The sequence below is a fragment of the Cydia strobilella genome, chromosome Z (assembly GCF_947568885.1).
Source record: "Cydia strobilella chromosome Z, ilCydStro3.1, whole genome shotgun sequence".
NCBI lineage: Eukaryota > Metazoa > Arthropoda > Insecta > Lepidoptera > Tortricidae > Cydia > Cydia strobilella.
Window position 1 is genome coordinate 9535811 of NC_086068.1, and position 24889 is coordinate 9560699.

The window sequence follows — 24889 nt, forward strand, 5'->3', positions numbered from 1 at the left end:
ATCGGATCACTGACCGGACGCAGTCAAGAACTGGCGGAGATTTTACATAGAAGGAGTATTAACATCTGCTGTCTACAAGACCTAAAATGGAAAGGTGCGAAATCCAGGGACATCGGCAGAGAATACCAGCTCCTGTATAACGGAACAGTATCGAACAGAAACGGGGTTGGTATAGTCCTGGACCAAAACCTTAAGCAACGAATAATACAGGTAGAAAGGCCGAGTGATAGAATTATAAGTGTCAAAATAGCCCTTGATAACCATTGCCCTTTAAATATCATATCTGTTTACGCCCCACAGGTGGGCTGCTCATGCGAGGATAAGCAGGCTTTTTGGGAAGACCTAAATGACCTCATGCAATCTATACCTTTGGAAGAGAAGAAGATAATCGGCGGAGATCTGAACGGACACGTAGGGTGTACCGCACCCCATGATACACGTGTCCACGGAAACCTAGGATTCGGTACCTTAAACGCACAAGGGGAAACTATCATTGATATGGCAACCCAGTTCGATCTACCCATTGTAAACACCTTTTTCAAAAAGAAATACGAGCATCTCATAACATACAAGAGCGGACACTCAGTCTCGCAAATAGATTACTTTCTATGTGACAGAACATTACTTAAGTGCTTCAAAGATTGCAAGGTCATCCCCGGCGAAGCTCTGACATCGCAGCACAGGATACTAGTAGCATGTTTAAGACTCCCCTGTTGGTTCTCGAAATCGCAGTTTGACCCTATACCTCAGCCACGCATAAAATGGTACAACCTAAGCAAACCAACTGGAAAAACGTTCAGCGAACAAACAGAGAAAGTTCTTGAAAACACGATAACAAGACCTGGCGGGCCGGATGCCAATGCTCGATGGAACGAGTTCCACTCCTACTGCATAAAACCGCTAAGAGATGTTTAGGCTATGTAATACTGTATAACTAAAGGAAAACTAAAAACCAACAAAGATCCTACGTGGTGGAATGAGGAAGTAAAAGCAATACTGAGAAACAAGATCACCTTTAAAAAGTGGCAGGCCTCTGGACTGGAGGCTGACAGGGAGGACTATAAGCGGGCAAAAAAGGTGTCTAAGGCTTGTGTGGCAGCGGCAAGAGCTCAGAGCAGAGACACCTTCTACAAGAACTTGGAGGCAGCTCAATCAGAACACGAAATATTTAAACCTGCGAAAGTGCGGCAAAACCAGACAAAAGACATAAAACGTAAGACATTAAAGATGCATCTGGCAAACTACTAACCCGAAACGAGGATATAAATAGGAGATGGCAGGAATACTACCAAAATTTGCTAAACGAGGAGTTTCCGCACGAACCACTTAACGCCACACCCCCGGCACAAGGCCCAATTGAAGACGTCACAATTTCGGAAGTACGAAAAGCTCTAGGTAAAATGAAGAACAAGAAAGCCACAGGCCCTGATAAGGTTCCAGCTGAAGTGTAGAAAGTGGCTGGAAACACCGGATTGGCCTGGCTGAATCATCATCATCATCCTGCCCTTTTCCCAACTTCATTTGGGGTCGGGCCTTCTTGTGCATCTGCGCCAGGACAATCTGTCCCGTGTTGTCAGTGGTGGGATGTTTTGCGTCTTCAGGTCTCTTTTGACAGTGGACCACCAGGAAGCCGGAGGTCTACCCGATGCTCTTTGCTTGGTGGTGATATTAAGCACGGTTTTTACGGAATAGTTGTCGTCCCGTCTCATTACATGACCGTACCATCGGAGTCTGCCCTCTGAGTTTTACGGTTACAGGTGCCACCTTGAAGGATCCTCGCACGTACTCGTTCCGCACTTTATCTAAGCGCGTTACGCCACCTGCCCAACGAAGCATTTTCATCTCCGCTGTATGAAGTTGTTGCTCATGTTTCTTCAAGGCGGCCCAACATTCAGAGCCATTCAGCATAGCTGGTCTAACGACAGTCTTAAATATTTTGCCTTTGGTTTTGATAGGCATTTTGGCGTCGCAAAGTACCTCAGTCAACGTTCTCCATGTTAACCATCCCGTTATTAACTCTGTGACTCACATCTTCGTCTATGCGTGCGTCGGCCGTCAGCACAGAGCCAAGGTACTTAAAACGGGACACTTTAGGTAGGTTGTTGCGATCAATAGTGATGTCACCCCCGATTTGCTCAGATCCTCCGAAGTCGCATTCCATGAATTCTGTCTTCGTGCGGCTGACACGCAGGCCGTGTCTTTCAATTTGCCTGGCTGAATAACCTTTTCAACGAAATTATGGCAAACGGCAAAATACCGGACATGTGGAGAACCAGCACATTAGTCCCTTTCTATAAAAATAAAGGAGACGTGGCAAACTGCGGCAACTACCGGGGCATAAAATTAACTTCCCATACATAAAAAATTTGGGAGATTGTCCTTGCCAACCGATTAAACAAGATTGTCAAACTCACTCCAAATCAATGTGGTTTCACAAGTGGAATAGGAACGATAGATGCAATACACAGCGTAAAGATTCTCATGGAAAATACAGATCACTTAAAAAAGACCTTCACCTTGTATTCATCGATCTTGAAAAAGCTTTTGACCGCGTTCCAAGGGCACTGATTTGGCAAGCTTTGAGATCGCAACTTGTCCCAGAGCATTCATCGCATTGATAAAAGATCTATATCAGGGGATAACTACACGGGTTAGCAGCCCTTCGGGTCAGTCCGACGAGTTCGAAGTAAAAGTCGGAGTTCACCAGGGTTCCACTATAAGCCCGTTACTATTTAATCTAGTGATGAACTACATCACGGAACATCTGCAGCGCCCGCCACCTTGGTCATTGCTTTACGCTGACGATATAGTTCTCATCTCAGAAACCTTAACGGAAGTGCAGGAACAGCTCAACGCATGGCAACGGGCTTTGGAAAGACATGGACTTCGAGTAAACAGGGACAAAACCGAATACATGATGTGCGACGCCAATAACAACGCATCAGTACTGATTGAAGGTTCCTCATTAAAACAAGTACAAGAATTCAAATACCTCGGTTCAATCGTGGCCCCGAAACAGGCAACTGAAAAAGACATCCAGCACAGAATAACAACCGCCTGGCTCAATTGGAGGTCACTATCGGGCGTGCTATGTGACACCAGAATGCCCATCAAGCTTAAAGGCCAAATCTATAAACAGGCAGTCCGACCTGCGCTGATGTACGGATCGGAATGCTGGCCAATGAGAAAGGAAGATGAGCAAAGGATGCATGTTGCTGAAATGAAGATGTTGCGCTGGGCCGGAGGAGTTACGAGATTGGACAGGATAAGAAACGAATATGTCAGAGGAACGTTTAAAGTCACAAAAATTGAGGACAAACTGTGAGAAAATCGATTGCGGTGGTATGGACACGTTATGAGGCGAGACCAGAGCCATATGACCAGAGCAGTGATGCAAATAGAGGAAATCAAACGAGGCAGAGGACGACCTGCCGCCACCTGGGAGAGCACAATCGAAAAAGATCTTAAAGCTAATAATGTAGACGCAGGGACAACACAAAATAAATTGTTGTGGCGAAAACGTACGAGGAGGGCTGACCCCAAGTGATATGGGAACATAGCCAGGAGAAAGAAGAAGAGTTAAATGGACATTGTATTTCATGCTTCCACTCAATTGACACTGTTTATGAATATCTTGAATGAGCTCATTCGCCGCGTGAATGGGCTCTTTGTGGTCTTTTCTGTGTTTTTAAGAATAAGCATAAGAAAACATTTATTGCCACACAACAAAAGAGAAATTACAGGAATATATTTACAAATAACATGGCATGCGCGACAACAAGGAGCGGGCTCAGTATATGCTGCGCCAGCCACTGCATTAGGAATTGACCGCACAGCGCTGATTTTCAGTCCGCCCCCTTACTGAACCACATTGATATGTGCGCGGGATATTATTTTTACAGATGTTACAATAAATACATTTGTAGGTACATTACATGACACCCTGTTAGGGCACTGCAACATTCTTAAATCTAGGTACATTTTTACATTTCTAGTACTACTTAATCATAATATGTGCGTAATCTTTATTTATATTACAAAAAAATACAGAATTTGAGAAAATCTTAAAAAAGAATATAGTTACATGTAAAAGATCCGCAACGCAGGCTTCGTCAGGTGGCTACAAATGCAAATCAGCAACATGCTTCGTCCCAAAAATACCAATCATGATATCCGCAACAGGCCTCATTTTTTTTTGTTTAAATAAAATAACCGTCACGAATCGTACCTGGCTCAAATGTCCCCATTACGTTGGCAGCGTTACCGTGCTGAATGGCCAACGAGATCTGTTGGACCAGGTACGATCTGGACCGAGGGTCGCACCCCCTGTCCCTCAGCCGCCGACCCAAATCCCTCACAAAATCCCTAGCCTCCACAGCACAAGGCCCCGCAGTCTCGACTGCAACCGGCACAAAGTCGTACGTTGGTTCCAGGGCAGAGTACTTGGCATGCTGCATACTCCGCGGCAGTAAACCAAACCAAACCAAAGCTAACCTTTTATCTTCAAGCGCAGCACTAACCCCTTCCGGGAAAATTGGCGCACCCAAAAGGCTCAAAGAAGGCTTCTGAGTGCCGCAGGCCAGGCAACACCTCAAAATCCGACCGTAGACTTCCGTTCACCGAGGAGCCGCAGCAAAAGAGCTCGCACTTAGCAGGGTTCACCTCCAGACCGATCCCCTTCAACGCTAGCGCAAGTTTGTTAAAATCACTCAACACTGTCCCTGGATTACCCCCAAGTGTCCCATCATCTAAGTACCAAACATTTAGGGGTGAATCTAGAGAGGAAATCCTTCTGTATCGCCAAGCAAAAAATTAGAGGTCCTAATGGATCCCCATGCTGAGCACCAAATTGCGGCCCCATTAAATAATAAGTTGCTAGGCGTTGAGTAACATTGGTGCAGAAATGGATAGAGCGAGGGCACCTGGTCCATTACTTCACCAAGAATCACATCCGTTTCAACGCTGTTGAATGCATTCTTAATGTCTATTTTAAGAATAACCGCGTCTGTATTTTCATGAGCGAGGGCATAAGCTCGAGTGGCATGAATCGCCGCCTCACACCCTCTTGCTGTCCCAAAACCTATCTGAACAGGCCTAAGAAAATCCGACCGTAGACTTCCGTTCACCGAGGAGCCGCAGCAAGAGCTCGCACTTAGCAGGGTTCACCTCCAGACCGATCCCCTTCAACGCTAGCGCAAGTTTGTTAAAATCACTCAACACTGTCTCTGGATTACCCCCAAGTGTCCCATCATCTAAGTACCAAACATTTAAGGGTGAATCTAAAGAAGAAAACCTTCTGTATCGCCAAGCAAAAAATTTGATGTCCTAATGGATCCCCCTGCTGAGCACCAACTTGCGACGAAATTGCGGCCCCATTAAATAAAAAGTTGCTAGGCGTTGAGTAACATTGGTGCAGAAATGGATAGAGCGAGGGCACCTGGTCCATTACTTCACCAAGAATCACATCCGTTTCAACGCTGTTGAATGCATTCTTAATGTCTATTTTAAGATAACCGCGTCTGTATTTTCATGAGCGAGGGCATAAGCTCGAGTGGCATGAATCGTCGCCTCACACCCTCTCGCTGTCCCAAAACCTATCTGAACAGGCCTAAGATATGCAGCCATTTGGTCTCTAACAGCCCGACAGCAGTTTGGCTGTAAGACGGCGTATTGTGCACCCTACCCAGGTAGCATAATGACGTCGCTGACGTCATTTTGCTACCTGGGTACAGCAATCGGCCTAATACCACCATCCTTTTTCGTAAGAGCACAGAGAGAAGCCCCATACAGATACGGGCAAATTATGGTCTCGGAGAAGACTGGCTGTTAAGTCCCGTGGAGATAAATAATAATGAGTAAAAATCGTGAAAGTTTAAATCATAACTAAGATCGAATTTAACTAAGTAGATGGCGCAGTACTGTGCGATACGTTTTGTAGTACAGCCTGACAATAACTGAGGGCAACACTGAGCGAAACAACATTATACTTGAGTTATGTTAGTGCATTTACATGTTGGTTCCAAGAAGTAAAGTACGTAAACATTTGTACATCTCTATCCTTCTACCGCATCAATCAAACAAAAGAGTAAATGTCACAAAAAAAGAACACAAAAAAAACAAATCTCAATCACAAAAGTCAACTTTAAGATTTGAACCTGGAACACTGATTACTGATTGAACACTGATTCATAACAAAAATAGTTCCTCTCGCCACGGCGCCAATAGATCACTTTGGTGAGTCGACGAATTACGCCTCCGGTATGTACGTACGTATGATCTTCGTCAAAGCGCATACGTTAAATCCACCCTCCAGATGGCACACAAAAATAATGAAATAATTTATCCACTGACCTTATTAAATACACTAGGCACAGATAAATCACAGTGTACAATTACGCCGCGCGCTGAGATGCCGACTCCGCCCGTTCAACATAGAAGTCCTCGTAGTTCTTGTGTTATTGATTGTGACAATTGTGATGTGAACCAGCTGATTCATAGTGATTTGCGATGAATATCACTCGCCGACAAAAAGCCACTGTTTTGCCTGGCGCTCGGAATTCACATGGATTAAAACATTACCACAGATTCGTACCACTTCCTCTCGCCACGGCGCCAATAGATCACTTTGGTGAGTCGACGAATTACGCCTCCGGTATGTACGTACGTATGATCTTCGTCAGAGCGCATACGGTAAATCCACCCTCCAGATGGCACACAAAAATAATGAAATGATTTATCCACTGACCTTATTAAATACACTAGGCACAGATAAATCAGTGTACAATTAAGCCGCGCGCCGAGATCCCGACTCCGCCAGTTCAACAAAGAAGTCGTCGTAGTTCTTGTGTTATTGATTGTGACAATTGTGATGTGAACCAGCTGATTCATAGTGATCTGCGATGAATATCACTCGCCGACAAAAAACCACTGTTTTGCCTGGCGCTCCGAATTCACATGGATTAAAAAATTACCACAGGTTCGTACCACTTGTAGTCTTGTACCATTTTTATAATATTTTTAACAAATTATAAAATATATGCAAGAAAAGTGTCCTAAGTATAGCACAGCACTATTTTAAATAATTATATCCTCTGTGTAATTTTACCGACTTCGCTACGCCCCTGGACACCGATTTGTTTCCATTTTATCTGCTGACTTGTGCTTACGTTTCTATGGACATTGATTGATTCCTGTATATTGACCATGGCTCACCTACCGGACACCGATACTTTGGATCCTATACCTGGACCTTCTCGCGCCGAAGATCCCATGCCTGGGCCTTCTCGCGGTAGACCATCGGCGGAATTAGACGATTGGCCATTGGGATGACGACGAGTGGTTCGATGATGATGGCCAATATATTCACCGCAATTTGACGACGGAAGAAGTTGTGTCTATGTGGGATCTTATAATGTATACAATGTTGGGTACAAGGGAGCAATGTGTGGCATTTTCTGAAGAAAATGGCCTGATGATGAGAGAGACAAAGTGTCGCACTCATTGGATACTTATGCGGATTGCTGCAAGCACAAATAATACTTTCGGATCCTGGTTTAGCACAAAAGGAAACTGTAAGACAAAATCGAAAAAGTCGAGGACCATTGGTACTTTTTTGAAAATATCAAAATTGGTTTGCCAACGGTATTTTATTTCATTTATGCATTCTCACAAAAGTGGAACTATAATCAAACTCTTCACAAAGACCTAAAGGGATAAAACTCAATAGTTAAGCCGAAACACTATAAATGAATGGTTTACTTATTGTCGGGAGACGGTAGTAATTTACTAAATGGAGAAACAGGAGTACACAGGAAAAATTGCCGGCCCTGGTAAAATAGTCCACATAGACGAATCCAAATTTGGGAAGCGGAAGTCTAATCGAGCTAATTTTCATTAAAATAATCTTTTTTGCATTAGAATGTTTGTATTCAAGACCAAAGGCAAAGTGTATAAAACGGCAATAAGACCTGCCTTAACATATGGTGCTAAGTGCTGGGCGCTGAAAAAGGTGCACGAACAGAAAGTCTATACCAACGAAATGAGGATGCTGAGATGGGCTGCGGGTGTAAATAGACTTGATGAAGTGCGTAACGTGCACATCAGAGGAAGTTTCAAAATAGCGCCCATCACTGAGAAACTCTCCGAACAGAGGCTGAGGTGGTATGGACATATTATGAGGCGTGGCGATGACCATGTCGTGGAAAAGGCGATGGCCCTTCAGGAAACCAAAAGAGGACCAGGGCGCCGGCCTGCTACTTGGTGGTCCACCGTGTCAAAGGATTTAGAACGAGCCCAATTAAATTCACAGACAATCCAGGACAGACGGTCCTGGCGCATGAGAACGAGGAGAGCCGACCCCAAATAATGGGATAAAGCCAAAGACGAAGAAGAAGAAGAAGAGAATGTTTGTATTTCACTATTAGTGTATTTAATTAATGTTTTTATTGTTGTAGGACGCTATGTCGAGGGTCATTGGGTCCTCGGAATGACCCGGATAACCCATTTCTCGCACCGGACGGGACTCGTACTCAGCGGATCGAGTCACAATGGAGAGCAGTGAAAAGATTATTTCGCAAAGAAAATTATAATAATACTGAACACTTCGGGGATGTCATTTTTGAATATATGTGGCGTCGAAATGTTATAAAATATAAAAAATACCGTTTACGGAATGTTTGAAGTGTATTAAATATATCTACAATAAATGAATAATTAAAATTATTTCTTTTTGAATTTTTCGGCTACTTTTGTACATCATACAAGAGGCATTTCACGCCAAGCGGGCAGCGAAAATTAGGTCAGGTTATACAATTTGCTGAAATTTTGTATAGTTATACTACTCGTTATCCAAAAGATTTGTGCATTTTTTTTTATTCGACAACATTTCCGATTTAGACTGTTTTGAAAATATGACGAAAACGGAGGAGTGCACTTTTCAAAAGTTGATGCAGCTATTATTAAATAAAATGAAAAATAAGTTGAGTAGCGTTTTGTCTACATTTTTAATTGGCCTTTTTCACAGTTATAATTTTTTTTTTCATACAAAAAACCGGAAGTGAAAATTTTAAACTGAATGTAAAGTTCGGTATTTAAAAAAAACATTTTTTTTTGCTTTAAAATATAGCTTGGAGTTCATAATAAACGCCTAGAAAGTTACAAAAACAACTTATAATGTGCAATATTGTAGAGCTGTACCAATTATTCAAGACCGAATATCCTGACGTCAAAATAGGTTTAACTAAGTTTTACACATTGCGTCCTAAGCAATGCATTCTCGCCGGAGATTCTGGCACTCATCTTGTTTGCGTGTGTTGTGTACGTACCATCAAAACGTTGAATTGATGTTGAGTGGAGGAGATATTAATTATCTTACTGCAGAAACCAGCATGCACCTTCCATCTTACAAAGAGTGCCTAGAAAGGCTGATGTGTCCAAACCCTACACCACTCTGTCATTTGACGACTACAAAATCAGTTGCTAATGAACGTTGTGCTTCATGCCCTGGATTAAATTCGATACGTGACCATTTAAGGACGGTTTTTGATGACAATCAAATTACTGTGTGCAATGGATAGGTACAAATCGCTTCACAATAACTTCTCAAGTGCTTCCGGCAGATGATTTCGTTGACAGACTGTGTAGTAGTTTAGACGTATTGAAACCTCATGCATATATTGCTGAACAGCAATCACAGTACTTCAAAACACTCAAAAATAATATTCCTGAAGGCACAATCCTAGTTCAGTGCGATTTCGCAGAAAATTATACCTTTAAGTCTAGTGAATTATAGCTTTGTTATACAAGACTCAGTGCAATCGTACCATTGGAACAACGAACAGGCTATAATTTTAACGTCAGTATATTACTACAGGGATGGCAATGAAATAAAACACGAAAGCATTGTTATGATCTCAAATGATCTTAAACACGACACAGCTACATTTTATGGTTTAAAAAAAAATACACCAGCATCTTACAGACAAAGGATTATCCGTTAAAAACATAATATATATCACCGATGGAGCTTCGCAAAACTTCAAAAACCGGTTCAACTTCATAAATGTGTCTAACTATAAAAAAAATTTTTTTGCTTTAAAATATAGCTTGGAGTTCATAATAAACGCCTAGAAAGTTACAAAAACAACTTATAATGTGCAATATTGTAGAGCTGTACCAATTATTCAAGACCGAATATCCTGACGTCAAAATAGGTTTAACTAAGTTTTACACATTGCGTCCTAAGCAATGCATTCTTGCCGGAGATTCTGGCACTCATCTTGTTTGCGTGTGTTGTGTACGTACCATCAAAACGATATATTTGAATTGCATATTTAATATATTTGAATTGCACGTTTATTATGAACTCCAAGCTACATTTTAAAGCAATTTTTTTTTTAAATACAGAACTACTTAAATTCAGTTTAAAATTTTCACTTCCGGTTTTTTGTATGAAAAAAAAAAAAAAAAAACATTATAACTGTGAAAAAGGCCAATTAAAAATGTAGACTAAACGCTACTTAACTTATTTTTCATTGTATTTAATAATAGCTGCATCGACTTCTATAACCTGACCTAATTTTCGCTGCCCGCTTGGCGTGAAATGCCCCACATACCAAAGAACCTGAGCCGAGCATATTTATTGTTTTAAAGTTCACATTTGTCACGGAACCGAATTTGTCAACCCCGACCCCACGTGGTCTTTGTGGTCCCTACCCCTAGAGTGTATATAAAAGCCCGGAGGCTTGGGGAGGGCAGCCCCCGCCCGCCGTAAGAAAGTGCAGGCACCGAGTGAGCCGGAGCGGCTGAGGAAGGTCGCAAAAAGCCGAAGCTGCGGAGGCTTACTTAGGTAGGGCTGAAAGGAATAATTGTAAATGAAGACCATCAATAGTCAAAAATATATTTTTAATAATAAAAATAACGAATGACCCAAATCAATTTTAGGTGTGTTAAACTGACAATATGTGTCTAATAAAATAAATTGTAAATATAAACAAATAAACAATCTTAATTGTAACAAGATATTGAAAACTCAATATAGTGTATCTATAAAACATACCATACTTGTAGACAAAAAATACTAAGACGCGTATAGCACTACTAACTATACCTTCTACAACAGATTGTAGCTGCTAATTAGATAACTAAGATCGAATTTTAACTAAGTAGATGGCGCAGTACTGTGCGATACGTTTTGTAGTACAGCCTGACAATAACTGAGGGCAACACTGAGCGAAACAACATTATACTTGAGTTATGTTAGTGCATCTACATGCTGGTTCCAAGAAGTAAAGTACGTAAACATTTGTACATCTCTATCCTTCTACCGCATCAATCGATTCAAAACGCTGGCTGTTTCTCGCCAACACCATTTCCATGCAACACTATGATGACGTTATGTTGTCAGGCGCTGATGTGTTGCAATCCAGTTAAGGTCCGGCCAAGGTACATACACCAAAATTATATACCAATCAAAATTAAATCAACTATGACTATAGTGTCATCATATTCAGCTTATTTAAAACTACTTTACGCGTCTTAGCACTGCTTATCTATGATACCCGATGACGACTTTGGTTTCAATTAAAAGTATAATGTAAACCATGACTATTGTCATCCACGAAGGCGCGCTCAACACCTTCTCAACCTATGCCGTACCTAAACTTATTGAAGAAGGGTGGAGCGTGCCATCGCAAATAACCTATAACTAGAGAAATTTTCTTATCGCTCAAGAGGAAGATCTAGGTCTAATAACGTTCCCTCTATTGAAATAAAAACAAAGTGACGATCTGAGCCTCTATCTACGTATTCTACGTATACAGAATTCCATCATTTGACCCACCGTAACCACCGTTTGTCAATTTGAAACGGCAGATAGGCTGGGTCATTTTATATCTTAGGCCTCAAAAAAAATCTTGTGCCCTTGGACTTTCACTATATCGACGGGAATGTAATGGCATCTACATATTTATTTTACTATTATATGGTTTTAAAAATATGTAAGCGAAACTTTGGTACCGTTTCCTTTTTTCTACTTAGTTATGCTTGTTTTGCTTGCAATATTTTAAATTTCAACATATTCTGCCAACAAATAAATTGCTCTATACTGTTACAAAACCATATCTTTATTTTACATCCTTCAGTGATCTCATGACAAGAATGTTGACAAGACGATAGATTAATGTTTTATATCCTACAAACCATCCTGTATAGATGGCCCAGGTGTAGATTGTATATCGCAAAGGTTGTCGAAATGAGTAACATCGGCTTAGTAATACTTTTCAACAGTTTATAGGTATTAATACTCGAAGAACAAATTAAATTATTTCGTTTAAAGTTTATATTAACTTTATGATTCTAAATTGGACACTGTTTTGATAAATTACGGCGACTGAAAAATATGCAATTCAAATATATTAGGTACTAGTGAGCGGTAATAACATTTTAATTTCATGGCAGCGTGGTCGAGTTTTAAGTAAAGGAAAGTAATCATTTTAAAGGACACGACCAATTAAGGTTCATATAAAGGTAATAACCTTAATTAATAATTTCAGTTGAATTTTACTTTACAGATTCCTTTAACTCAACAACGCTGCCATGAAATTACAACCATGTTACCGATCACTATACGAGTATATTAAGTCATTGAAAGTTGAAGGACATTTTACGGCGGTCCTAACACGCAGTTTCAATGAGCGCAAATGTACCTAATTTTAATAATCCTTTTTTTTAAAGAATACTCCATTTAATATTCACTTATTGTGCAACGTTACATGTACCTATCGTTTGACGTTTTAGTTTAGAGGGTACTTTAACGACACTCACTGCGGCACTAGACCGAAATACCCATTAAAGACTGTATTGTTAAGTATAAAGACAACTTAGCCGTTTTTTTGTATTACATTTTTATTTAAAAATTATCATGTGTTTAATTAATGCTTTAATAAGGTAGATTGTGTCTTAGATACCTGTGTTCTACCTTCTCTCACCTACGGATGCCAAACGTGGACGTATAATACAAAAGTAAAAACCAAGGTAGCAGCATGCCAGAGAGCAATGGAAAGAAGCGTACTAAAAAAAAGAATACAAAAGTAAAAAGCGAACAAATAAGACGAAAAACGAAAATTATAGATGCTTTACATTATGCTCTAAAACAGAAATGGCGCTGGGCAGGACATATAGCACGATACAAAGATAAAAGATAGACATTAGAGACAACTAGATGGGACCAACAGGAAAGAGGAGAAGAGCGCGTCCTAGGAAAAGGTGGGTAGATGACATAAAAGCGATTGCAGGAGAGGAATGGAGAAAGAGTGCAATGGACAGAGAGGCCTGGTATAAGCTGGAGGAGGCCTATACCCAAGAAGGGGTTCCGATCACTGGTAGTAGTAAAAAAAGAAAAAAGTTACAAACTAGAAATTAGATAAATGTACTTAACCAAAATGCATATAAAAATTTGTTGATTGGAAATAAATGGGCTTTATTATTATGTGTATCTCCGTTTTAAAACTCTCGGGTCATTCGAACCCGGTCATTTATAAGGCGTGCGTGGGGATATAGATCCAACACGTTGAGGCCGTTTGGAGAGCTTTGATGTCATATAGAACGCCTGCTAGAACCCCTTCACGGGTACATAATAAGTACCCGTGAACCGGTTTCAGCAAGCATTGGAAACTATTGTAGATAATATGGACAGAGTACTGGTCTATGGTTTAAGTTTGGGTGGAAAAAAGACTGGGCAAAGAAGTCCAGACACCTGCCATAACATTGCTTGCACAAGTTATCGAGGCAGGCGGTGACTTATTATTATAAGGTACACATTTCGCCCTGGGAGCTCGACGTAAAGCTTATATGGCTTAGACAAAATTTACTTAATTCTCCCGTGTAACAATAACGATTTTCGGACAAATACTACAAGAAAATTTACGATGTGCGAACAAAACGATATTACACCAAAAAAATCGTACGTAGCAATTACACATGATTCGTAAAGCGAAGCATTTGGGCATAGTGTAATCATTTTATTTAGTTAAAAAACCGACCAAGTGCGAGTCGGACTCGCGTTCCAAGGGTTTACGCAATTTAAACAATGTATTTTTTATGTGAAACGTGAGTGAAATGTCTAAAAAACCCGTAGGGGTCGGATCAAAAAATAATGAAGTCCGACTCACGCTTGACTGCAATTTCTAATAGGTTTTCCTGTAATCTATAGGTAATAATCTATTTTGTGTATTTTTTTCATAATTTTAGAACCAGTAATGGTCATTTTTTGCTTATTTTCTTGAATAACTTATAAATAGTTTATCCTAAAATTATAAAAAATATATATTTGAGAGCAAAATAATTAATCAAAAATTCTCCTCTCCTTGGAATTGTAAATTAAAGTTATAGTTGTAGTTATAGTATATTGTAGTGCCCAACAGGGTTCACAAAGACCTAGCTTATAAGTTTACCACCTGTACAATTACTTTGTGAATTTGCAATAAAATATTGAGTATTGAGTATTGAGATTCTCACAATGAGCTCTTTCATTTGATATATAACACGATATAGTTAAAAAAATATATATTTTAATTTTCTCATTTAAAGTGGCCCCCATGTTTAAAATTAATTTGTTCACGTTACATGTCCGTCTTTGGGTCCACAAACTTACATATATGTGTACCAAATTTCGACTTAATGGGTCCAGTAGTTTCGGAGAAAATAGGCTGTGACAGACGGACAGACAGACAGACAGACGCACGAGTGATCCTATAAGGGTTCCGTTTTTTCCTTTTGAGGTACGGAACCCTAAAAAAAATTTGTATCTGTGCATGGTGGCTTTTTAGAGAATAATTATGGTATGTTACTTACGACAACTCCAACTTTCGCATCCAATATAACTATCATGGAGAATTTCTATTGACCCGCTCTAGTGATGGTTCAACGCCACGAAAGCCTGTTAGGCTTTGGTTTTTAACTGTCTCCCTCATTTCGCTAGCATCAGAAATTGAAGGGAATCCAAAACGTACGTGAAAAATCGTATTTATGTATAAATAAAAATTCACCACATTTATTCCGCAGCTGCTCAATTGAGCGACCACGAAGAGGACACTTACCGGTCAATTCTAACAACGTGATAATTACTAGATACGAGAACAATACGAGATCTAATAGATACGTTATAGTTTAGTTCTCAACTAGTTATCTTTTGCAGTTCGATTCGAGAAACCAATTGTCATTTCACGCTACAATTATTGTGACCTTTTGGGATATCCATTAGATGTCTAAGTAATAAGTATATTAAGCAAATCTGAAAGATATCGTTCAAGAGGACATTAGGAATCGTGGAAATGTCAAATTTGACGTCTCTCCCGCCACGCCGCTCTTAACGACATCCTCCGAAGGGCGCTCGTCAGTGCCAACGTCCCCGCAGCTCTGGAACCCCAGATTGTGCGGGGCGATGGTAAGCGCCCTGACGGAATGTCTTTGATTCCATAGAGGATGGGCCGCGCGCTGGTATGGGACGCCACTTGCACCGACACGCTGGCGGCGTCCTACTTCCCAGCAACCAGCAAACGAGCGGGAGCCGCGGCGGACGCCCGGGAACGCCTCAAGGTCACTAAGTATAGTTGTCTCGGCGCCCAATACTTTTTCTCATCATTTGGCGTCGAGACACTTGGACCTTGTAGTTTAACCCGTTCGTATAAAAATACCGCAAATCGGTGTACAGGTTAGCCGTTTGGCACACACATACTAGAGGCCAAAACAAAATTTTTGACCCGCAGTTCCTAAAAAATTTCGCTGCGGGGGGAGTGGTAAAACATTATTTTTTTCCAAAACCTATGGTATGTGGTATCATACGAAAGGGCTTCTTGAGGTGATTCTAAAAATATATCACATCATTACATTTCGGGCATTTTTTTTTAAATTAAAACAAAAAGAATTTTCGAAACATACCAAGTTTGGGCTCCTCCAGACACGATATGGCTGATTTTTTTTTGTACAATATACCACAAATGATACGTGAAAAAAGCAAGAAAGCAATTTTGAAAATAATGTCATTAACAATTTTTTTTTTTAATTTTTCAATTTTACAAAGTATTTTTAGGAACCGCAGCGAAATTTTTTTAGGAACTGCGGGTCAAAAATTTTGTTTAGGCCTCTAGTATGTGTGTGCCAAACGGCTAACCTGTACATCGATTTGCGGTATTCCTTTGAAATTGGGGTCGAGCGGCTTCCGCTGTTGGGGCAGTCGGGCTCAGTAAACGCCTGAGGGAGGCAACGGGCGACCCTCGCGCGGGCAGCTTTCTCGCACAAAGGATTGCCATTGCAATACAGCGCGGGAATGCTGCCTGCGTGTTGGGAACCCTGCCCAAGGGTCCCGGTTTAGTTGTAAGTTTTTAGTTTTTAGTATTTATTTTTAAGTTAGGTTTTTAAGTTTTAGTTAGTTTATTTTAATGGTAGTTTTAGTTTTATATATATTATTAGTTTATAATTATTATGTTTTTTAAGTTTTTATAATATTGTATAATTATGTTATTATAATACAGATATATATATGTACATAGAATTTGACATGACTTTCTTAAATATCTCGTTATCATTTCTATTTCATATCTAGTGGATATCTAGTTGATATCTAGATCATTGTTCGAATTGGCCCGCAAGATAACAATCATGTTTAGGCAAATTAAGCCCGATAATGAAATGAATTTGCTAGATGATATTGAAAGCATCATAGTCCCTAAAAAAACCATATATCAGATATGGCTTAAAAATACCCTCAGATCAAACCCCTAGAACATAGTTATACAAAATAATACACATATCAACAGTTAGACCAGGTTTTATCTGTCTTTATACTTAACGATACAGTCTTTACAAAGCCTGCTTAACTCTATCTGATAGGTATATCAATATTGCCAACGAAAAGAAATATGGATTCCCATTACCTATACAAAAAGGCCCTTATGCTTCATGTGCAATAAGAACTATTGTATCAGAATTTGTTGGAATTTCAGATAAAATGGTCCTTGTTGCACTTGAAGCATAAGGACCCTTCTGTAGTGGAAAGCCCCATGTTTTTATTAACTACTTCGTTGATTTGATGGGATGGATGATTGTAGGTATTGTACCCACATGTAGATGAAAAGGGAGCTTAGGAATTACATGTAGATATATACACTTGACGCCTAAGACATGTAATACCTGCACAACATGACACTTAAACATACATATTTGTATTAACCTAACCGATTATATAATCCATTTTCACCCCTATGTTCATTCCATTTGCACTTTACCTGCTTACTTACTTACATTATTGCAAATATACCTAATCACTTATAAGGCGATTCTTAACTAATATATTATTATTAATATTAACTTTCAACAATGTGTAAAAATTTACACGAACAATGAATTATCACAAAAATATAAATTTCATTTCCAATTAAATACTAATTTTGGTCCCATCCTAAAGACCTCTCAACTGCCATTTTCCATTGTTTATACCTCATATCGCGTTCGTCATCTGTGATACGTGGAACATAAATGGTACCATCGGTCATAGGTATACAAGTGACAGGTTTAGAAGCGTTGACACCCCAATAGGCGACTTGCGCTGCGCCCAAGGCGGTGCTCTCAGTGAAGCCTGCTCTGATAACGTCGATGCCAATTAAATCAGCCTGCATTTGCATGAGCAGTGAATTTGACGTCATACCGCCGTCGACCTGGGAAGAAAAACATTCCATAAGGAGGATGAAATATAGTCTACATCTTCGTTAATAATATTCATAGTTTTTTGTTCTGATATATTCACCCACTTAAACATAAGTTTTTTATGTTAATGATTATAAACCTATAAAGTAATAAAAATCGATTTTAATTGAAAATAATGGGCAAATTGATCAATTAAAAAAGCTTTTCTTGAATTCATAAAACAAGAATATGTTAAAATTAGAAAAAAAAATATGCTGTTGCTGCACAATACAAGAACAAGAAGAATTTCATACTTGTGCAATCATGAGAATGGTTTGGAAGCTGAGTGGAATTTCTTCGTCGCCTCTCACGGCAAATTCTTTGGGATGGTGACCGCACATTTCAAACTCGAATCTTAGCTAACTGCTCATTCCGCGGTTCCGGAAAACGAACATGTTTGTCATTGGAGACGTAATTATTGACATAACTGAATCACCATTCTTTACACTTACCTACTGAAAAAAAAGACCGGACAAGTGCGAGTCGGACTCGCCCCCCCACCGAGGGTTCCGTACTTCTTAATATTTGTTGTTATAGCGGCAACAGAAATACATCCTCTGAATGTTTCAACTGTCTACCTATCACGGTCCATGAGATACAGCCTGGTGACAGACAGACGGACAGCGGAGTCTTAGTAATAGGGTCCCGTTTTTACCGTTTGGGTACGGAACCCTAAAAAGCAGGTAGTAAAATTACTGATAGAGGGGAAGAGTGGAAGCTTGCGACAATAAAACCTGTAGTGGAACATCGTTTAAACAATTTTAATGGCGCTTACAGTCCTCGCACCTTTGGACGAATCGCTGCTGCTTTGGAAGAGTCACCTTAGCTGGATCCAGTGCATCCGCACCAAGGCAGCACGATTCGGCATTAAAAGTTACGAACTCTGCGAGGCAGCAAGCGGCTATGTTCTAAAACTTTACATTTAGGTATACCGGCAAAGATGGTACGGCTACGGCGCCATTATACGGGTTGTCGCGCGCAGCGCGTTTCGCCATGTAAAAGTCGGTATGTATCAACACTTGTAATGTCAATCTATTTGTAGTGTGGTAACACCACTCTTGTCTTTGACTAATTTTAGTATGTTGGTACGTTGGTAGAAAGATGGCGGGAATAATGGCCGCGGGGCACGAGGGTAGAGCTGTCAGAGGTGAGCAGAAAAATCGTGTGGTCATAAGACCAGTTAGGAGCTACGAGCTTCTAGGAGGCCTGTGCCCCAGTGGAACACCCCGGGTGAGTGTTTATATTACTATATTGGTATGTCGACCTATATGTGCATTGCTACGTGGAAAGATGAGGAGACCTATAAGGCATAATGTTCTTTCCGTTACTAGTAGTCCAATCTTGCAGTGCAAAGCACATTTGGTAATCAAGGACATTTGACAGAAGTGTGTCGGGAAGCACACTGGGCACGGTCGTCTGAGTTGGAGCATCCGTGGCAAGACTATGGGGAAAGTGGAGGTCTCCGGTGGGCCAAAGGCCCCCTGTCCGGCTAAGTGACTAATTGGCAAACAGATTGATTAGAGTCACCGGGTTGCACCCTGTTTAGACCGGAGCAAGTCGACCGATGCCCAACGACCTGAGAGGTGCGAAGCCATAGGAAAGTGGTACACCGCTACTAAATAATGGTTAAGTAGTTACTCTTTGGTAGACGTGGGTTTGCAACCACGCGGAGGTAAGTAGGAATGGCAAGGCACTTGGTAAAACCAAACATGGATGTACGTGGCATAGCCACTAGCGAGAGGCACGACCTCAATTTATTTGTATACACATCAATGGCAGTGAGAGTAGAATAAATATGGTCGACTTATCTTTCCACTCTCATGGTAAATTAAAATGTGTAATGTAAACCCATGTCGTCCATTCATAAATGTGAACCCAGGAAGGACGACATTTTAGTGGAGATGCTGAGTATTGATATAAATGAGCCGGATAAGCGAGGCTTATTTTTTTTAATCAAAATCCACTTTAATAAAGGATTTAACATGCATAGTTCTTTGTCAAAGCAGATACATGCAGTTACAGTTGCAAAAATATTACTTAATAAAGAAATTTCACGGTGTACTATTTATTATAGTTTAAGAAATTTCATGCAATGTCTATTTCTATTTTGTAGCATTACTGAGCGATTGTCAGTCTCTCTGAACGAGAGTGAACTGAAAGGCGCACAGACCGTCCGAAATTGTATAAACGGTTTAAGATTTGATTTCATCGTGTGAACTACGCTTATATGAGTGAGGTAGTTACTTTTAAGTTTGCAGCATTGTGGAACTTCTACGAGTGTCTATGGTTCGCGCGTAGTGCGGTACCATAGTAATCGATATTAACCGATTAGAATAACTATAAGCGACGCTAAAAGTTAATTGTTGTTTAATAGGTTTCTAATGTACTTATTAGTTGTAGTCGTATGTGAGACTACATAAGCAGCATTTTGTTATTTTCTTTCAAATATGGTAGATAAACGTCATGCAAAACATATGATTGCAAATTAGACACTACGAATAAATCGGTAATTTGTGTTTCGGCGTGTCAACACTACGGGTTGTTTTCCGTCCGTTTCCCGCGTCAGTGGGCTTGGGCTCTGTTGTCTATGTTTTTTCTTGCTGAAGTTGCGGATTTGCATAGTTTGGTTGTTTTGCGAGTGCAGTTTATAAACCTTATAAAAGCTATAGCGGGCAATGGCTTTGTGAAAGTGAGTTTCTGTTGAGTGTTAGTGACGACGAGTTGGTCAAAATATACGGATCAACGTCAAACGAGGTAAATTTACACTACGTTTATAACACCGGCCGGTCATGTTTCTCGGCGGTCATTGGTAGTAGAATTTACTTGTTCTTTGTTGGTTTCAGTTCAAGTAGAACAAGAAATAAGGCTAGATTCCAGCGCGGTTTAGTGAGAGAGGGGGTTCTGTGCCGTCGCCATGGATGAAGTCCTTGTCGAAGTTGTTAACATACGAAAGAGCAGTCTTAAAGAATTTGTAGACAGCAGTAAAACCAGTTATGAGTCTAACGAAATGCTTGTCGAGACCGCCCAACAAACGGTGACGCGCCTCAAGTCCCTGATAACTAACCTTCAAGATGAAATCAGGCACTATACAAAAACGTCGGTACAGCCGCAAGTGGATGTGGTCCGGAACGCAACAGAAATACTGCTACAAGCGGAAGACTTGATGTCCGACATTGAATCTTCTTTGCCTACCAGTTCTGCAGCCTCTGTTCCCGCGAAGGAGTTGAATATTAAGCTTCCAAAATTAAATCTGCCGAAATTTAACGGGGATCACCTCAAATGGCTTGAGTTTTGGGATAGGTTCGCCTCAAATATTGACAACCAAAACATGGCTGAGGCCGACAAGCTGACCTACCTCATTAGCTGCTTGGAGGGTAAGGCCTTAGAAGCCGTTGCAGGAATAAGTATTACCAATCACAACTACTCGATTGCTTTGGAAGCCTTGAAATCCCGGTATGGCTCTAAAGATACCCTTATCGACGCACACTACAGCGCACTTACAAGCATGAAACAGGCGGAATACACAGCTACAAGCTGTAGGTGTACTCTGGATGAAATAGAACGTCACTTAAGGGTATTAGAAAAATTAGGCGAAAACATAACGGGAAATTATTTACGGGCAAACATATTGGCAAAGTTTCCTCAGCAAATAGTTCACCAATACCATCTCATGCCACAGTCTAAAGACAACTCTACAGCTGTGGTTAGAAGTATACTCCTTGACATAGTCGTAGCGATGGAAAAGGCTCAACCTTCAACAAATGTCAAGGAATCGGACACGATAACCACAGAAGTGCTACAGATTAAGAGTGAGACCGGTTATAAGCCACGAAGAGGTCAAAAGAGGAAAGCTGATCGTCCAACTGCTCCCGTTCCGAAGAAAATAACCAGGTTACCCTGTATATTCTGCAAATTGAGCAACCATAACAGTATGGAATGCAGAAAATATGTTGATCTGGAATCCCGGAAGAAGGGATTCATGGTAATTATTGACACAAGAAATATAAACAAAACAAAAACGCTATGGTTGCTATTATACTTTTCTTATGTTTCGAGTTGCAGGGCAGTGCATGAACGCTCTTGAGATAAACTTTGTTGCACTGAGTCCGAACATTATCTCAATTGTCTGCAACTGATGGGAAATCGAGAAGACTATTTTACTTTATACACATGATTAATTTTATTTATTATGAGTTTAATTTATTAGACCTTATTTGTTACAATAGAGCCGAAAGTGGATGTCACCTAAGAAAATAACCTTCCGCAATTAAAAAGTTGAATTAATTCTATCACTGCTGTCATTAAATAGTGTCAGAAGATATTTGACGATTATATGCTTAATTGAACTTAATTAGAACGTAGTGATTATAAATGCTCTTTGGATTTGATATGTGTCCATCTATACTTTCATACTCATTTAAACGAGAAATGGGAAAGATTAATCGCACATGCGACTTGGTACAATTTACATAATAATTTAATTTTGGTACAATATTATTTCCAAATTGAAATCCTCTGAAGCTGCTGCCATAGCTAAAGCACAAGGATTGTTCTCTGATGCAAATCTGATAAACGAAATCAATTTAATCGACAACAATTTTAGAATTTTATCTATTTCAATAACAAAGCTAGAAGATTCAAAACTTTGTTTAAAAGAATCCTTAGATGTAATAGTTCAGGTTACAAAAACACTTTCATTATTACGTTTGCACCAAATAGAAAAACTTATTTATTTAAAAATGCGGAATGTGTTACATAAAAATTCTGGGTTCACAACTATACAAATTTTACAAAGTTTGTTGGATGGCAAAAGTGTCGAAATTACAGATGATGTAAATAAGAATAAGTACAGTACAAAATTACGCCAAATGTAAATTTTTTCCTTCATAAGTCATTTTCCTTCTTAAAATGGATTTTCAGCTACAGAAGAAGAAGTCTAACGCCCATTAACTTAGCTGAGACATGTATAAAAAATAGGGCTAAGATATTACCTATATATTAAGTTAATTGTTGTATGTATTTATTGTGCACTATATTACTGCAGATAATCTGAAAAACCTGATGATTCATTAAGAATACGGTATCCCCTTTGGTGGAAATAAAAGATAGTTTTATATTTTGTTTTTAATTCATTTATGAATGGTTTGTGCTATGAAGATAACGATAATTTCTTAGTAATGATGAAAGATTGACGATTTTTATTTAAAAAATTAAAAATGTTTAATACATGTTCATTTTGTAATAACGGTACTAAAAACAGAATAAAATAAATATTTAAGTGGGGCTCCCATTCAACAAACGTGATTTTTTTGCTGTATATTTGCGCAATGAATGGTACGGAACCCTTCGTGCGCGAGCCCGACTCACACTTGGCCGATTTTATAGGGTATCTTGTACCTCTGTATATATTTGCCAATTTCGTGATATTTTTTTTACACACGGACAAACGTGACGACTATACGAGAGAATAAGGCAAAAGTTGTCTAACTTTTGCGATAATTGACAATCAAGGTGAATGAGGTTTGAACTTTGAACTGGCAATTGCCGAGTATTTTGGGCGACGTTCCTAAAAAGGTTGACTGATCCGTGATCTTCGATTTATGAATATTTATGGAAATATTTTCTTCCAATTCCTTACAAATAATTGCACTGCACCAAAAAAAAGTACTACATGATCCATGAAGCTGCAATTATTAAAGATTGCATGATCACATTACATGATTAAATGATAATAACCTTCATTAACTGTAGAGGTATACCACAGTCCTCGTTCATGGCGTCCAAAATGTCTCTGACTTGGTAACAGACTGCTTCTAGAGCTGCTTTGATTATGTGTGATGAATTTGTGTCCTCAGTAATGCCACATATCACCCTGAAATTGAGAAACGTTACATATTAAACATTGCTTAAAATATGCACACCACTCATACACCATCGAGGTGCCTTTTGGGGCTTATTTCCATTTTTTATTTTATTAAGACGATATCACGAGACGATAGTCGCTGATTTGTACTTGAGCGTCTCAGCGTCTCTGTACCCGCACCCCGCTCACTGCGATCGTACGTGAATTTCGTCTGCTGCTGCACCACAACGAGGTTCATAGAATAAGCTACAGCCCAGAGGCGTGCGGTTGGCGCTATACTCGTATTTGTGTACCTATCTTTTGTAGATATTTTGTAGTTTGAGTATGAGTAGATCATGCGTTTAGTGGAGGTCGTAAATTATAATAAAATATATTCCCTTATGCATTATACTTTACAAGCCTCAATTAGTTAATTTGTGTTTTATCTGTTTCTTACAAATAAATACCTAAGTCAATTCGACAGATTAAGATTTATAACTAGAGCTTGGTATGTACACTATGCACTAAATTGAGGCGTACAGTGTGTTTATTTTATTATAGTCATTTTTTTCCGTAATAAATATATATAAATAATGCCATTAATAGTTAACTTATAAAATTAAGTACCTACTACCTTGTCTACCTACATATAAAATTTTGGGAAATTGTTACCTACCTATTAGTGTTAAACTAGTAATACTCCGATATGGTGGTTAACGGCTATGTATGATGAACCCCCGTGGACGTCAGCTGCCGCTCCGTTGGTGGGTTGAGGATTGGCAGCCAGCGAAACACGCAAAAAAATATTGTTGTAAGAACAATAAACCGGATTTTATTCACCGCACTCGCGGCAACATTGTGGAATGGCGTTCGTAAAATGGTCAAAACGTGGAACGAAGCCATTACCGACCTACAACAGGCATTTGGCAAGCGAAAGGCTCCATTCCTCATATTTCAAGAGATATTCCGCGAAGAACAAAGCGACGAGAAGACAGAGATTTTCATATGTAAAATTTGAACTCTAACGCGAAACCAAAATCAAGTCGTTTTTGTAATTATTGCAAGTTATTCGGACATAATAAAGATAATTGCAAATGGTTGCTTCCGAAACGATCTGATACGACGGCTACTACTACCGATAACAGTGACAATGATAAAAGTGAAAAGTTTTCGTGTTACGGGTGTGGAAACCCAGGCGTGGTACGCGCCAACTGCCCGCGATGTAAGCAAGACGCCGGCGCTGCGGGGAGCAGCGGTGGTGCTGCTTTCTTCGCATTCTCGACCGAAGACCCAACTGCTACGACGGAG

The 24889-nt window shown here is 39.8% G+C and overlaps 1 protein-coding gene across 1 annotated transcript in view; it reads right to left on the reverse strand.

Annotated features, from left to right (window-relative positions):
* Window positions 1-17417: 17417 nt before the first annotated feature.
* Window positions 17418-24889, reverse strand: part of LOC134753894 (glycerol kinase) — a 45431-nt gene continuing 37959 nt past the window's right edge. Inside the window, exons 7-8 of the mRNA XM_063689857.1 lie at window positions 23476-23611; window positions 17418-17711 (exon numbers count right to left, since the gene is read on the reverse strand). Coding sequence (XP_063545927.1) covers window positions 17439-17711; window positions 23476-23611 — 409 coding nt within the window. The 3' untranslated portion in view covers window positions 17418-17438. The remainder of the gene's footprint in view (window positions 17712-23475; window positions 23612-24889) is intronic.